General features: G+C 40.5%; 1 protein-coding gene across 2 annotated transcripts in view; it reads left to right on the top strand.

Annotated features, from left to right (window-relative positions):
* Positions 1–8,855: 8,855 nt before the first annotated feature.
* PIK3R4 (phosphoinositide-3-kinase regulatory subunit 4) overlaps positions 8,856–17,290 on the top strand; it is a 65,894-nt gene continuing 57,459 nt past the window's right edge. For both annotated transcript variants that reach the window (XM_005600929.4, XM_001496778.5), the window contains exons 1-2: positions 8,856–9,474; positions 10,175–10,951. In XM_005600929.4, the coding sequence (XP_005600986.1) occupies positions 10,219–10,951 (733 nt within the window). In that variant the 5' untranslated portion in view covers positions 8,856–9,474; positions 10,175–10,218. The remainder of the gene's footprint in view (positions 9,475–10,174; positions 10,952–17,290) is intronic.

Genomic DNA, 17,290 nt, shown 5'->3' with positions numbered 1-17,290 from the left:
ACATTTCAGGGGAATTTTCATTCCTACAAGCAAACTGCATTCAGCTGCTAGAAGCATATGAAGTAAAGGCCATGGGTTTAGTTTTATTTTTCAAGCCACATGGGCATATCCACCTGCTACAAACAAGAGACCTGTAAAGGTCAGACTGTAATAGAAAAGTCATCGCCAATATAATTGCAAACTCTGAACAGTGATGTCCTCTGGAATTAGGCGACTTTAAAGTTCTAGAGCAAGATAAATTAGTTAATTTTTTACAGTACTTTATCAGTTAAGGAAGGTTTTGCTTACAAGTAACAGAAAATCCAACCAACAATGGCTTAAACATGTTTATTTTTCTCTTGTAGTAAAAAATTTGGAGACTGAGGCTGGTGACATTGGTTCAGAGCCTTGACGATGACCAGGGCCAGCATTTCTGCGATCCTCCTTACCTTTTCCTCATGCCTCTTCACTCGTGATCACATTATGGCTACTGCTGCTCTGGACCTCGGTCACATCTGTGATCAAGGGTGGAGGAAGGTCAAAGGGAAAAGGATGTGTCAGCGGATTTCTTCTTACATCTCATTGGACAACGTTGGAGGAGGTCATCGAGAGGAGGTGACCACTGGTTGATCTGTGAGCTAGACCCAGGCAATCAGAGGCTCCTCACCCCCTCCTCTGTCCTTGCAATGTACGTCCACCTACCGTTCCCACAGTGGGAGCTGTTTTCAAGGACACAGCCTTGAGAGAGTAATGTATTATTGAGACCATCTGGAAGGTATACATGACTGAAGCCAGTTAAGGCCTCTAGATAAACTTTTAAGATTCTGGCAGCAGGTGTGGAGATCTACTCATCTTGAAGCCACTCAAGATAAGCCTTGTATATATGTTCCCTTGCTTATTAATTACTAAACCTGCCACCTACCAATCTGGAGTGGCCTGCCTCTTTCTTTGGTCTCTCCTTGCCCTCTATGTATGGAGGCTGTTTTCAGGTTTCACCTGGAGAAATTCCCCAGGTTGCACACCAACAGACAAAACATCCTGTGGCCGCTCCTAGTGGAAGGGAGACTGGAAAAACAAGTATTCAGCTTTTACAGCCTCTATAGAAGAGGAGGCAAGGGAGAAGGTGATTAGAACCGGGTGTTGGATGAGCCTGCTGTGTCTGAAATTACTACAAAAATGACAATTTGTCTTGGTCAAAAATTCATTAAGGGGGCTGCCTGGTGGTGCAGTGGTAAAGTTTGCATGTTCTGCTTCAGTGGCCCAGGGTTCGCCAGTTTGGATCCCAGGTACCGAACTACGCACCTACAGCTTGGCAAGCCATGCTGTGGCAGGCGTCCCATTATAAAGTAGAGGAAGATGGGCATGGATGTTAGCTCAGGGCCAGTCTTCCTCAGCAAAAAGAGGAGGATTGGCGGCAGATGTTTGCTCAGGGCTAATCTTCGTCAAAAAAGAAATTCATGAAAGCATTGACCAATGGAATGTATAGATCCATAGGGCCTTCTATACCCTCATAAACTCACCCATCTGATTATAACCTATATACATATATGTCTTAGTTTCCAAAACTGTGTGGATTTTTCATTGGTTGGTTAGTATGTACAGTATGATTCCATTTTTGTGAAACATAAATATGAACAAATAAGCATTTAAAACAATGTGGAAGGATACACACATACTAAAATATTGATGGAATAGTGCATCTTTCCCCATTTTATATTTTCTCACTTTTCTACATTAAAATATATTAACTGTGAGTAAGAAAGAAGAGTGATACATATAGAGAATTAGCATTTACAATTTTAACTTTTAAAAATACAAACTAATGAGAGATAACCTCTGTTAACAATGGTATATAGTCAAGTGGATGCACACACACATTTAAACATTTAATGTGTCAAAATCCTAATATATCTTAGTATTATTTCATTTAATCTGAACAATTATGTTTTAAAGTTACTACAGAGAATCTTCATTTTCTATGTATTTTTTATTTTTTTTAAAGATTGGCACCTGAGCTAACAACTGTTGCCAATCTTCTTTTTTTTTTTCTGCTTTATCTCCCCAAATCCCCCCCGTACCTAGTTCTAAATCATAGTTGTGGGTCCTTCTAGTTGTGGCATGTGGGATACCACCTCAACGTGGCCTGACGAGTGGTGCCATGTCTGCACCCAGGATCCAAATCAGCGAAACCCTGGGCCGCCGCAGCAGAGCGTGGGAACTTAACCACTCGGCCAAGGGGCCGGCCCGTCCTATGTATTTATTATCTAATGTCCAAAGTTACAATGTTGAACATGACAGCAACAATCGTTAAAAATTCAGGGGCCAGCCTGGTGGCGCAGTGGTTAAGTGTGCATGTTCTGCTTCTCGGCGGTCCAGGGTTCGCGTGTTCGGATCCTGGGTGCAGACATGGCACCAATTGGCAAAAGCCGTGCTGTGGTAGGCGTCCCACGTATAAAGTAGAGGAAGATGGGCATGGATGTTAGCTCAGGGCCAGTCTTCCTCAGCAAAAAGAGGAGGATTGGCAGTAGTTAGCTCAGGGCTAATCTTCCTCAAAAAAAAAAAATCATTAATGAGCAGACCACCAGTGAACTTACTGCCTGGTGAAATATTGCTCTCCACTCCACAACTAGCACATATTCTTGTCTAACACATCAATATCTTTGTGTTTCTCATTTTCTACCTTTGACTTACTAAGAACGTGATCTTAGGTAAGTTATTTACCTCTCTGTGCCTCTGTTCTATCATCTGAAAAATGGGGACATAAAGATATCTACTTCATGGAATTAATGGGCGGTTTAAATGAATTAATATCTGGCATATTTTAAGCCCCATACAAGTGATAGCTTTTAAAATCGATATTACATGCTCAAGTATAAAGGTCAAATAGATATTGGATACATGTGCTCAGGGGCTGGGTAAAAGTTCAAGGGGAAAAAATTCGGCATTTTCAGCAGACTGGTGATATTTAAAGCCATAGAACTGGAAAAATGTCACCTAGAGAGGAAGTTTAGAGGGAGATCAAGGACCTAGAAAACAGAAGATGCTACAAGGACATTATTGAATCGGTCTCAAGTGGTAGGCACCATATTTTCCAAACCATTTACCTAACTCTATAAAAAAACTCTGCTCATGATGCTTATGTAACGTGTTAACCAATGTCTTTTCTGTAAAGATTCAACTGAAAATATCCCACCTTGAAGTTGGTCTAGGGAAAAAGATTTCTTTCCATATTTATCAGTTTATTTCCCTTTACTGGACAAGAACTATGTAAGCCACAAATTTACCTTTGAGATTAGTTGCCGCAATTTCAAAGCTAAGTTGAAAATTCATCTGAAGTTCAATTCACTAATTCCAAGTACTATTTCTCTCCTCCTTTTAATGAATATTTATTGTTTCCATTTTCATTGTCCGATTAAATTTTGTAAAATCACTTCAGATCCGTTGTGGAAGAGCAGGTGGAGGAGCAGCAGTGGAAAACAGTGGCAGAGGGGGGGAAGGCTTTGGTATGTGAATTCTGTTTGCCCACCTGCCCCATCATAGCTGGCGTCACTCACGGTCCCTCTCAGTCCCCCACACTGGACTTCTCTTCATTCCTAACCTGTCAAACTTCTCCCCACCACCAGACCTTCACATTTACTCTTTCCTCTGCTCACAATACTCTTTCCTCTACTCTTTATGTAGCCAAAACCTGCTCATCTTTCAAGTCTCAGATGACGTGCCAACACTTCAGGAAGGTCTTCTCTGAATGCTCCCTGCTCCCCACCTGCCCACCAATTGTATAATCTCACAGACTCTGTCCTTTTTCTTCATAGCACTTATTATCGTTGAAATTGTTTGATTTGGGGCAATTATCATCTTTTTAAAAAAACCTTCATTAGTCCTTGCATTCTCATTTACAAGAACAGAGTTTCACCCAAGATTATACATTCAAAGATAACCGGAGTCTAGCTCTCTCTACTCCTTGCCCACCAATCCCTTAGTCTGTAATGGTGGAACAGCTATAGGTCAGGCAGCTTTGGTGTTTTTAAAGGACCCATAGAAGTGATAGCAGAATGAACTAATCACCAATTTTAAAAACGCTTTTGCCATTTCTTTCTCTCTGAGATATTCAGTCCATATTCAAACTTCCCCAATCATAGGAAATGCCTTTTACAGCTGTTTCTAATTCTGGATCACGTTGAGGTTCACATATTGCATTTAAATTTCTTGTCTTTTTAGAGTCTTTTGGTCTAGAAAACTCTCTCCATTTTCTTCAGAGTATTGACTTTTTGAAGAATCCAGGCCAATGTTCTGTTTTCCGGATTTGTCAGATTGTTTCCTGATGGTATTGCTGAAATCACTCCTCTATCTCTTTTGTTTTTTATAAACTGGAAGTTAGGTCTAGAGCAGGGCTATTTAGTAAAAATATAGCATGAGGCACATATGTAATTTAAAACTATGTATTAGCCGTATTTTAGAAAGTAAAAAGAAACAGATTAAATTAATTTTAATATGATGTTTAACCCGATATATCTAAAATATGATTTCAACATATGATAAATATTAAAAAGACATCAATGAGACTTTTTAATATATTTTTGGTACTAAGTTCTTCAAATTCTGTGTTCTTTATAGTTAAAGCACATCTCAATTTGGAGTAGCCACATTTCAAGTGCTTAGTAGTCAAATGCGGCTAGTGGCTATCATATTGGACAGTGCTGTCTAGAGACTTGATTAGATTGATTCTTGGTAAGAATATTTCATGGGTGATATTGTGTACTTCCCATTGTGTTATATCAGGAGACTCATAATACCTGTGTTCTACTGTCACTGATGTTAAGTTTATCATTTGGATAAAGGGTTTAATGCCAGAGTTTTCCACTATACAAGATTCATTTTCCCCCCATTATTGTGTAGAAAGTAATCTGTAAGTATTCCTTGGGCGCCATGAGTCTGTCTTGTTGACCCACAACCTTTTGTGCAATGATTTTAGAATCCATTGACCATCCTTGTGGGAGCCAATTATTACACTGCAGTTTACAAAATGGTAATTTCTTATAATTCCTTTCACATCTATTAGCTGGCAACCTTCTACAAAAAGAGAAAATATTTACTATTAACTGGAAGGTGTTTACATTAGGGATTCTCTTTGCTCATTTTCTTTAGGATGCAGGGATTACAGAGAGTCCATGTGGACAGCTCCCAGGATTGGGAGTGCACTGGTGAGGTAAGCAGCCCAGGAGAGGTAGGGAGTGAGTAGAGATCAGGAAGATGATGCACTTGTTAAGGTAAGGCCAACTACTGTAGCAAATAACTGTCAACATGGCTGAACACATAGGAGTTTACTTTTGCTCATTTGAAAGTCCTATGTGGGTGTTTCTGCTTGACGGGTAGCCTTTCTCTACACTGTGATTCAGGGACATGGGCTCCTACCATCTTATGGCTCTGGCATTACCTAAGGCCTTGAAGTCCCCTGCATCTAGGCTGAAGAGAAAGAGAGAGTGAAGAAGGTCCTTCACCTCTTAACTGCCTTGACCTGGAAAGTGAAACACATAATGTCCACTTGCACTTCGTAGTAAGAGCTAGTCAAATGGCCCCACTATAAGCAAGGGGTGGGGTTGGGCTGGGAAATACAGGTTCTCTAATACAGTTACTTTCCAGAAACATCTATTTTCTGTAGAACAGACAGTAAGCTATCACTGCCACACTGCAGCTGAGAGGCCACTGGCCAGAGGATAGAAGAGTGTTTGCTGGCTCTTTCTTCTTTTTACTCCACTTGTGGCAGGCTAATTGTGTTTTTTTTATTTAATCTGAAAAGGACCACGTGAGATTCTTTTAAAAAAGCCTCCATGGGCAGCCATGATTGCTATTTAAAAATAGAAAAAAGAAAGAAAATCATAGAGCTGAGTATAGAAGGCATTGAAAAATACTTTATGAGTTATTTCACAAAATGTAGTGATAGGGAAAAATGGATGTAGGGAAAATGCAAGAGTAATATAAATTGAGACAGATTTATCACATTTCTACAGCATGAGTTTTCTATGGGAGAAGTGTTTAAAGCATTTACACACATGGCCTTCAGAGTCTGAAGTATAAACATAATCTTAAAATATTATCTGCTAAATAGCTGTGTGTGTGTACTAATTCATACATATATTTTAGACATTCCTAGTCCTGGGACTCATGATCTTGGCCCTAATGGTCACAAATGTGACAAGGCTACATCTATTGATTCAACAAATATCTGTTGAATGTCTACTATGTGTCAGATACTGTTCCAGGTGTTGAAGATGAATACCTGGTGACTAAGAATTACACAGTCACTCCCTTATGGAGTTTATGGTCCGGTGGGAAAACAGACATTAAGAAAATAGTTACCACCTCCCTCCCCAAATCAAATGAATTCAATGACAACAAGTGTTCTGAAAAAAACTTGAGGGTCCATGAGATTATATAATGTGGGGGGGGGGGGAGGATTCAGGGAAGATCTCCCTGAAGTGTTGGCACTTAATCTGAGATTTGAAAGATGAGCAGGTTTTGGCTATATAAAGAGTAAGGGAAAGAGTCTTCTGAGCAGAAGAAAGAGCAAATGTGAAGGCCTACTGGGGAGAAGTTTGACAGGTTAGGAACAAAGAGATGTCAAGTGTGGGGGACTGAGAGGGACCATGAGTGATGCCAGCTACAATGGGAGAGGCGGGCAGGGGTCAGATCATGCAGGGTCAAGCTAAAGATTTTTAACTTCAGCCTGAAAACAAGGGGGTAGAATCTGAAAGAATATAAACATAGGTGTCTTACGATTGTAGTTGTATTTCAAAAAAGATTGCCTTAGTAGCAGCCATGTTAGAGATTAAAATATTTTACAATGATTAAAACAGCACTGGCAGATGAATTAAATGGCAACTTAATGAATGGAGGAGAAAGTCCAGCAGAAGACCAAAATATATATAGGAAATTCATACATGGTAAATATGAAATTTCAAATAAGTGGGAGGGAAATGGTTTACTTGTTAACATTTTTGGATACCTGAGTATGCCTCTAGAGAAAAAATAAACTTGGACCAATAATTCAGAAATTTAAGAACACAAAATGAAGTTATAAAAGAACTAGAAGAAATCATGGTAAAATTATGAAAAATAACATTATAAGTGGGGAATACCTTTTCTCAGTAGGTTTCAAAATCGAGACATCATAACAGTGATGGTGGCTTGGCCTAGGCCCTGAAGAGATGGCAGTGGATGGCTTCAAGGCATATTTTGGAGGTGGAATCAGCAAGAGCAGGTGATTATTAAATGGGGTGGACAAAAGAGGGAAAAAGCAGAAAGATGTCAAGGATGATTTTAGGGGCTTGCCCGGTGGCGTAGTGGTTAAGTTTGCGTGCTTAGCTTTGGCGGCCTGGGGTTTGCAGCTTCAGATCCCGGGCACTGGCACTGAACTAGCACCGCTCATCAAGCCATGCTGTGGCAGGATCCCACATAAAATACAGGAAAATTGGCATAGATGTTAGCTCGGTGACAATCTCCTTCAAGCAAAAAGAGAAGGATTGCCAACAGATGTTAGCTCAGGGCCAGTCTTCCTCACACACACACAAAAAAAGGATGATTTAAGGACTTCCAAAGTTTGAGGAATCCAGTGAGCGGAGTGCTGCCTACCAAATGGGAAAGAGGGAGGAGGGGATATTGCAGAATGATAAAAAAAAATTCAGCTTTGGATTAAAATATTTTGTGTTTCGAAGGACACCAACAAGAAAGTGACAAGACAACACAGCAAAACCCTTGCAAATCTCATAAGTGACTTATACCCAGAATATATACAGAACTCTTAAAACTCAATAATAAAAAGACAACCCAATTTAAAAATGGGCAAAGAATTTGAATAGTCATTTCCCCCAAGATATATGAATGGCCAATAAACACATGAAAAGATGCTTGACGTCATTAGTCATTAGGGAAATGCAACTAAAAACCACAATGAGATACTACTTCACATCCGCTAGGATGACTATTATCTAAAAGATAGATAATAATGTCAGTGAGGATGTGGAGAAATTGGAACCCTCATACATTGCTGGTAGGAATGTAAAATGGTGCAGCAACTTTGGAAGACAGTTTGGCAGTTTCTCAATATGTTAAACATAGACTTACCATATGACTCCACAATTTCACATGTAGGTGTTTATCCAAGAGACATGAAAACATATGGCCACACAAAGGCTTCTCTGCGAATGTCCATAGCAGCATTATTCATAATAAGTAGAAAGTGGAAACAATCCAAATGTCCATCAACTGATGAATGGATAAACAAAATGTGGAATATTCATGCAATAGAATATTTGGCAATAAAAAGAAATGAAGTACTGAAACAAGCTACAACAGGGATAATCCTCAAAAATATGTGAAGTGAAAGAAGTCAGTTACAAAGACCACATATTGTATACTATATATACATAAATGTCCAGAATAGGCAAGACTTAGGAAAAGAAAGTAGATTAGCGCTGGGAAGGAGAGGAGGTACGGGAAGAATGCAGAGTGACTTCCAGTAGTTACAGGGGTTCATTTTGGGGGTCATGAAAACGTGCCAAAATTAGATCATACGGATGATTGAACAACTCCGTAAATGTATAAAAAACCATTGATTTGTGTACTTTAAACAGGTGAACTTTATATTATGTAAATTATAGCTCAATAAAGCTCTCAAAAATTCAACTGGGGATATATTAACTTTCCTATATAAGTCTGAATTCTCTTAAAGAACTCCGTTCTGGTGTACTTGGGTTGAAGGGGTGTCTGAAGAGGTTCTGGGAGATGTCAGAAGCCTCAGAGTTTAGGTAACGATAGGTAGAAGGACAGGATGGGGAATAAATTGTTATCAGAGCATCTTATTTCCTTCCTCCTGTCAGCCGGAGCGAGGCCACGCCCCTCCCTCGTTTCCTAGCAACCAGCTCCCTACTGGTGCACTTCCTCCAGCCTCTCTCCTTCGTCACTTCCGCTCCGCGACGGGAAGTGAGGTCAGAGCCGGCAGCTTTCCCGGGAGTTCGGCGTTTGCGGTTTCTGCAGCAGCTGAAGGAGCGGCGTTTCGCTGGAACTGGCGGGCTCCCCTTCACTCTGGAATTCCACCTACCCCTCTGGGGGCGAGGCCCTCGAGGACTCTAGAGGGCTTCGAGGGCCCGGAGCTTCGCGCGAGAGGCAGCGAGGCCCGGGAACGCGTGGCTCCGCTGGCGGAGTAGGGGGCTGGCGGGGGCAGCTCCCTGGGCATCTGGACTCTTCAGCCTGGCGGCGTCTGCCTGCTCCGGCCCCGAGCGCTTTCCCCCTCCCCCCCGAGGACCACCGCGGGTTCTGGAGGTTGGGACTTCCCTGCGTCCCTCCCCCAACATCCCACATTCTGCCTTTGAAGGAAGACCCCTCAAAGAGAAGACTCACCTGGCCGCTGACCCCCTTCCCCGGCCAGCCCCTGAAGTGACCCGCCATGACCTTAGTATGAGCTAGTGACCGGCTTGTGACACTTTCCTGAGTCTTAGGGTAAATGTTTATACGTGCGCGTGGCCGTGTGTGTGCCTTTTATTTCCTGCAAAATCTGGGCTAGGAGAATTCTGGGCTATGTTTGCAAGCCCGATATTTGGGTTTAGTTTTCTTTAACGTTTCTGCCGGGTTTCTTCCCTCTCGTTGTTGCAAATGAGACAGCTTTATGCCTTCTGTTAGCCGGGTGGGAGGGCACGCTGGAATTAGGCTGGAAGGGCCCGGGAGATACTGATATTACGGATCTTAGTCTGACCTTTGAGGAGTTCAATTACCTATTTGTAGTAGGCGATTCTTAGTTTTAAGTGTTTAATGTGTTTGTGTCGTAAATGCAATACTGCAGGTTCTTCTTGGGTCGGATAGCAGTGTCCTGACCCTCATAGCCCTAAGCACTATGCTGAACACAGTAAAGGCTCGTTAATTTTTAAATTTAAATATCAGAAAATACACAATCTAACATTTTCAACTTAATGTTGAAGGGGCCTACTTAAATATAGCTCACCTCGTGGAAAGGACAACGTAATAAAATCTTTTTAGATAAATGTGTCTGAAATTTAGAGGCTGCCTAGAAGGCTAGGTACAGTGCTCTCAGTAGAAGAGAAATATGGTGCATCTCTCTTTTAGGAAGAGACCAAATAGTTGTGTTTCATTGCGTTTTTTCTTTTTCCTTTTGTTCTTTCTTTCCTTTTTTATTTTTTAATAGGTGGTGTATCTTAACTTACTGACCCAGAGGTGCTTGTTGCCATTATGGGAAATCAGCTCGCTGGCATTGCTCCTTCCCAGATCCTTTCTGTGGAGAGTTATTTCTCAGACATCCATGACTTTGAATATGATAAGAGCCTGGGGAGTACTCGGTTTTTTAAAGTTGCTCGAGCGAAGCACCGAGAAGGCCTGGTGGTTGTCAAGGTCTTTGCAATTCAGGATCCCACATTGCCTTTAACCAGCTACAAACAAGAACTGGAGGAACTGAAAATCAGGCTTCATTCTGCGCAAAACTGCCTGCCTTTCCAGAAAGCCGCAGAAAAAGCATCTGAGAAAGCAGCCATGCTCTTTAGGCAATATGTACGAGACAACCTCTATGATCGCATCAGTACCCGTCCATTCTTAAATAACATTGAGAAGCGTTGGATTGCTTTCCAGATCCTGACAGCTGTGGACCAAGCACACAAATCTGGAGTCCGTCATGGGGACATCAAGACTGAGAATGTAATGGTCACCAGTTGGAACTGGGTCCTTCTAACTGATTTTGCCAGTTTTAAACCCACTTATCTTCCAGAGGACAACCCAGCAGATTTCAACTATTTCTTTGACACTTCACGGAGGAGAACTTGCTATATTGCTCCTGAACGTTTTGTTGATGGTGGATTGTTTGCCACTGAGTTAGAATATATGAGAGATCCTTCGACTCCACTTGTAGACTTAAATAGCAATCAGAGAACAAGAGGAGAGTTGAAGCGAGCAATGGACATCTTTTCAGCAGGTATTTGAGTTGGTCAAATTTGCTAAGGGGGAGGCGCATGCATTTTAACTCTTGAACGTAAACGTAGCTTTTTTTAGATCCTCATATGTTGAAAAGTTAATTTCTTGATATGTCCTCATACCCTATTTCAGATAGATGAAGCTTGCTTTCATTGGACATTTTTAAGTGCCTAGAAAATGCAAAGAGCAGTTCATTTATTCAAACATTTAAGAAATATTTGAATTCTTCTGTGTGTGTCAGGCACTCTCTTAGGCACTAGAGACGTAGATGGGTACTTATGTCCCTCTTTTCAAGATGCTTACACTTCAATGTGGAGATTATGATATTGAAAAAGGACATTTTGATGCGGTATGCTTTGCTAAGATGGTGATGAGCAGAGGGTGCTGTTATAGGAACATGTAGGTACTTAAATTAGTCTCCAAGGTGGTGATGGGTGTAGAGGCTAGATCAGGAAACACCTCTTTATTGCAAAGATGATATTTAAACTGAGACCTGAAAGATGATTGGGAGCTAGCTATGGTAAGGGGAGTTGGTTTCAGGCAGAGGGTGTTGCTGATACAAAGACTTGAAGACCAGAGCATGGTGCATGATTGATTAGGGCAGTTTAAGTAGTTTAGTGTATCTGGAACATAGGTGCGAGCTAAGCCAGGCCCAGATCGAAAAGGGTCTGGCATGGCCATGATGGTCTACAGGGACATTAATCAGATAGGTGTTTTAGACAGAACGCTGACTTGTGGCATGGAGGGTGGATTGCAGGGCACTACACTGGAGACGGGAAAAACAGTAAACTGCCACAATCCAGGTAAGACATGATGCTGACTGGCTTAAAGTTGTGACACAGTTGGAGAGGGAGTGGTGGGAAGTAATGCTTAAGAGGGAGGAGGTAGAATTGTTAGGACTTGGTGACTGATTGGTGTATGAAGTCACCAGTTTTTACCCCTTCTTGGAAAACTGGCTGGATGGTGATGCTGGTCCCTGAGATAGGAGACTCAGGAGGAAGAACAGGTAGGGGGTGGGAAGATGATGAGGTCTGGATTAGATATGCTGACTCGAAGGAGTTTGGGGGCTATCCAGGAGAAGATGTACAACAGGCAGTTGGTTATAAAGGTTTGGTGCATAGAGATCTAGGATGGAGGTGGAGATTGGTAGTTATCAGGGTAGGTATAAGGGAATGAGTGTGGAGCTAGGGAGAGTTCATAGAGAAGTGATTCTTAAGATTTTTTGGATCCCATTAAGGATTTTGATGAAATCAGTGGCCTCCTTCCCTGGAAATAAGTACCATGCATTCATATACATTCTTTCACATACACTGAGCACATGAAGCTGGGCCACGGATTCCAGATAATATATGAACTTCCCGGAGAAGTGGGCTGAGGATGGTATCCTAAGGAGTACCGTATAAACTCTGGCATCATTGCGACTTTTTGTAAATTTTGCAAAGGTTGAGTTTATGGGTTTACTACAAAGAAAATATAAATTGCACTGTATTTTAGATTACTTAAGAAAAGTAACATAATTAATGAAAATGTTTATTTCATCTAAGGGAACAAAAAATAATTGTTACATAGGATTGCACCTCTCTTGGGCTCACTAATCTGTGTCCCAAGGTAATACTGAAGGGGGTTTCTGTTAAAATAGAGTCAGCCTCCAGGCTGTAAATATAACAAGGTCGGAAATGTAATCCATCAAAGTCCCAACTTTCTTGATCAGTGAATTTATGTAAATTTCTCTTGAAGCATTTTTACATTTTAAACTTACTAACTGTTCTGTCAATAGAACTCCTTTAACTTAGAAATGTGACCACTTTTTAGCTTCAGGGCATCATTTATAGGTTTTTTTTAAAATTGAGGTATTATTGACATATAGCATTATATTAGTTTCAGGTGTACAACATAATGGTTTTATATTTCTATGTATTTTGAAATGATCACCACAATAAGTCTAGTTAACATCTGTCACCATACATAGTTGCAAAAATTTTTTTTCTTGCGATGAGAACTTTAAAAATCTGCTCTCTTAGGAGCTTTCAAATATGCAATACAGTATTATTAAGTATAGTCACCATGCTGTACATTGCATCCCCAGGACTTATTTTATACTGAAGTTTGTTAGGGTTTTAAAACTTCAGGGATTGATGAAGAGTTTATATTTATCCTTTCTGTTCTCATTATAGTATGGTAAAAACTTAACCAAATTCTTATCCAACATTTGTTTTTCCGGACTAAAGAGCCCTACCCTGTTTTGTCTGAAGATAGGCCCTTTCATTCCTTTGAAAGACGTGGGTGGGATCTGTCCACCTCCCAGGGCTCCCAAGATTTGATTTAGGCTCTTTTCCCCATCTTCATGCATATCCATGATTCCTGGCTGCTAGTTTGGCAGAAGTGTATATAGTCTCTCTCTCTGGTCACAGATATGGGCAGGGCCCTGTTTGCTGGAGATCTTTCATTCGTTCACTTGAAAAATAGTTGAGGATCTTTTATGTGTGAGACACTGTATTGTGTAGATGTTGGGAATACAATTGTGAACAAGACTGACAAAATTTTTGTCCTCATGGAGCTTTCGTTCTAGTGGAGGACAGATAGAATAAACAAGTAAAAAAGTAAGAAAGTTAATTTTGGTTAGTGATAAGTGCTGTGACTTCTCGGTGCTCTGACAAAGGCTAGTAGGGGACTGCTTTAGATAAAAATGGTCAGAGAAGGCCTCTCTAAGAAGGTAACATTTGAGCTGAGATCTGAATGATCAGAAGGACTCAGTCAGGATAGAGGTAACTTGAACAAGGTGTTCTGTAGGGAAATACCACCCACTAACACCTCCTCCAGAATAACATTCTAAAAGTTGCAAGAAAAAAATCCTACATTCACTTCTGTATTAGTCTCCTAGGATGCCGTGACAAAATGTGTGAGACTGGATAGCTTTAACAAAAATTCTGGAGGCAGGCAGGCAGTCCCAGGTCAAGGTGCCCGCACGGTTGATTTCTCCTGAGGCCATTCTCCTTGGGTTGCAGGTGGCTGCCTTCTTGCTGTCTCCCCACATGGACTTTTCCCTGGTGTCCCTTCTTATGAGGGCACCAGTCATAATGGATTGAGGCCCCAGCTTTATGACCTCATTTAACCTTAATTGCCTGTTTAGAGGTGTTATCTCCAAATAGAGTCACATTCTAAGCTACTGGGTGTTAGGGCTTCAGCATATGAATTTGGGATGGGGTTGGGGATGACACAATTCAGTCCGCAACAACCTCCATTTAGTTTAAATAGTCATGTGTAGCTATATTTCTTTCTGACTTTTTATTTGGAAATAATTTCAAATTTATAAACTTTAAAAACTTGCAAAAATAACTATAGTACATAGAGCACCCATATACCTTTTACCCAGATTCGCATGTTGTTAACATTTTACTCCAATTGCTTTATCATTTGTACCTTTTCTCTGCTCTCCCCACCCCACTCCCCCTACAGTCCTCCACCCCCCATGATTTTTTCCTGAATAAGTTACATACATCATGGCCGTTTACCCCTAAATACTTCAGTTTGTGTTTCCTAAGATTAGGGATGGTTTCTTATGTAACACTTATGTAACTGTATGTTGCAATTACCAACTGCAGCAAATTTAACATTGATACAGTGCTTTAATTTACACTTTTTGTTTTATTTTTTCACTTGACCCAGTAATATCACTTATAGCATTTTTCCTGCTCCAGGACAGGACTCAGTCTAGGGTCAGGTATTGCATTTAGTTGTCATGGCTCTTTAGCCTCCTTTAATCTGGAACATTTCTGTAGCCTTTCTTTGTCGTTATGACAGTGATATTTTTTGAAGAATACTTTTCCTTTAAATTTTTAAAATTATTTTTATACTTTTTATTTTGAAATGATAGACTCACAAGAAGTTGCAAAAATAGTGAAGAACGCTTCACCCAGCTTCCCTCAATGGTGACATCTTATATGGCTGTAGTACTATATCAAAATCAGGTATTGACACTGGTGCATTACTGGTAACTAGACTATAGACCTTATTCAGTTTTTATTGTCTTTTATCCGCACTGTGTAAGTGTGCACGTGACACCCCATCCCTTTGTTTTTTAATAGAATGTTCCTCATTTTGGATTTGCCTGCTGTTTCCTTGTGGTTAGATTCAGGTTATTTGTTCTCAGTAGGAATACTGCTAGCTGGTGATGTGTCTTCACATTATCACATTTGAAGGCAAATAGTGTTTGTTGGTGATGTTAATTTTGATCACCTGGTCAAGGTCTTGGCCAATTTCTTCCTTCTATAGTTACTTTTTTTAAAAAAATCCCTTGCAACTAATAAGCAGCCTGTGGGAAAAAACTGAAAAACCATGCAAATACCCTGCCACTCATCATAATTTCCTCCTTGATTTGGCGTCCATTGATGATTCTTACCTGATCCAGTTTTACTATGGCGCTTGCAAAATGAAGATTTTCCAACGCCAGTGCTTCCTCCACATTTACTAGCAGGCCCTCAGCAGTCGACTATCCTCAGCTGTTCTCTGTTTTCCCACATTTATTTATTTATTATTGGTATAGACTCATTAATTCCTGCAGTCAGTTTGCTAATTTTTTTGGGGGGGTTTGTCTATATTCATCAGAAATATTGGTCTCTCATTTTCCTTTCTTGTGATGTCCCTGTCTGGTTTGGCATCACGGTAATATTGGCCTCATAGAATGAATTGGGAAGTGTTCCCTCCTCTTCTGTTTCTTTGGAGAGTTTGTGCAGGATGGGTGTTAAGTCTTAACGTTTGAGAGGTTCCCCTGTTAGGCCATCGTGGTTCAGGCTTTTCTTAGAAGGTGTTCATCACCAGTTCAATCTCTTTTTTTTAAATAAACGTTGGCACCTGAGCTAACAACTGTTGCCAGTCTTCTTTTTGTTTAAATTGCTTTTTCTCTCCAAATCCCCCCAGTACATACTTGTATATTTTAGTTGTGGGTCCTTCTAGTTGTGTCATGTGGGATGCTGCCTCAACATGGCCTGCTGAGTGGTACCATGTCCACACCCAGGGTCTGAACTGATGAAACCTTTGGCCGCTGAAGTGCAGCGCATGAAGTTAACCACTCAGCCATGGCGCTGGCTCCATCAATCTCTTTGTTTATAAGGTCCGTTCAGATTTTCTGTTTCTTTTTTTAAAAATTTTTTAAATTAATTAATTAATTATTTTGAGGAAGATTAGCCCTGAGCTCACATCTGCTGCCAATCCTCTTTTTGCTGAGGAAGACTGGCCCTGAGCTAACATTCGTGCCCATCTTCCTTTACTTTATATGTGGGATGCCTACCACAGCATGGCTTGTCAAGCAGTGCCATGTCCGCCCCAGGCATCCACACCAGGGAACTCCGGGCCGCCGAAGCGAAATGTGCGAACTTAACGGCTACCCCACCAGGCCTGGCCCCTAGATTTTCTATTTCTTTTGAAGTCAGCTTTGGTAATCTATATCTTTCTAGGAATCTGTCCCTTTCATTTAGGTTCTCTAATTTGTTGGCATACAGTTATTCAAAGTATTCCCTTATAATTCTTCTCATTTCTGTATGGTTCTTAGTAATGCCCCCCTTTTCATCCCTGATTTTAGTGGTTTGAGTCATCTTTCATCTTAGTAAAAATTTGTAGTTTTGTTGATCTTTTCAGAGCACCAACTTCTGAATTCATTGACGATCTCTATTGTGTTTTATTCCCTATTTCATAAATTTCCATTCCAATTTTTATTATTCCCTTCCTTCTGTTTGCTTTGGTTTTAGTTTTTCTTGTTTCTTAACGTTAAGGTTAGGTTATTGTTACGAACTCTTCCCTTTTAGTATAGGTGTTTATGGTTATACATTTCCTCTAAATACTGCTTTACTTGCATGCCATACATTTTTATATGTTGTGTTTTCATTTTCATTCATCTCAAAGTATTTTCTAATTTCCCTTTGATCCGTTGGTCATTTAGATGTGTTGTCTAATTTCTACATATTTGTGAGTTTTTCAGATTTTCTTCCGTTATTGATTTCTTATTTCATTCCATTGTGTTTTGAAGGACATAATTTGTATGATTTCATTCCTTTTACACTTACTGAGACTTGTTTTATGGCGTAGTGTGTGGTCTGCTCTGGAGGATGTTTCTTGTGTACTTGAGAAGAATTTTGTGTTCTGCTGTTGTTGAGTGGAATGTTCCTTCGATGTCTGTTAGGTCCAGTTGGTTTGTAGTGTTGTTCATTTCTATTTCCTTCTTGCTCATGGTGTTTTTAATAGCTATTTTAAGTCTTTTTTTCTAAAACTTGACACTATATAGGTAGACATTAATTTAAGAGATTTATTGAGTGTTTATCATGTGTCAGCAGCTGTTTTAGTTGCG

This window comes from Equus caballus, chromosome 16, assembly GCF_041296265.1.
Source record: "Equus caballus isolate H_3958 breed thoroughbred chromosome 16, TB-T2T, whole genome shotgun sequence".
NCBI lineage: Eukaryota > Metazoa > Chordata > Mammalia > Perissodactyla > Equidae > Equus > Equus caballus.
This window is presented reverse-complemented; position numbering and strand designations above follow the sequence as displayed.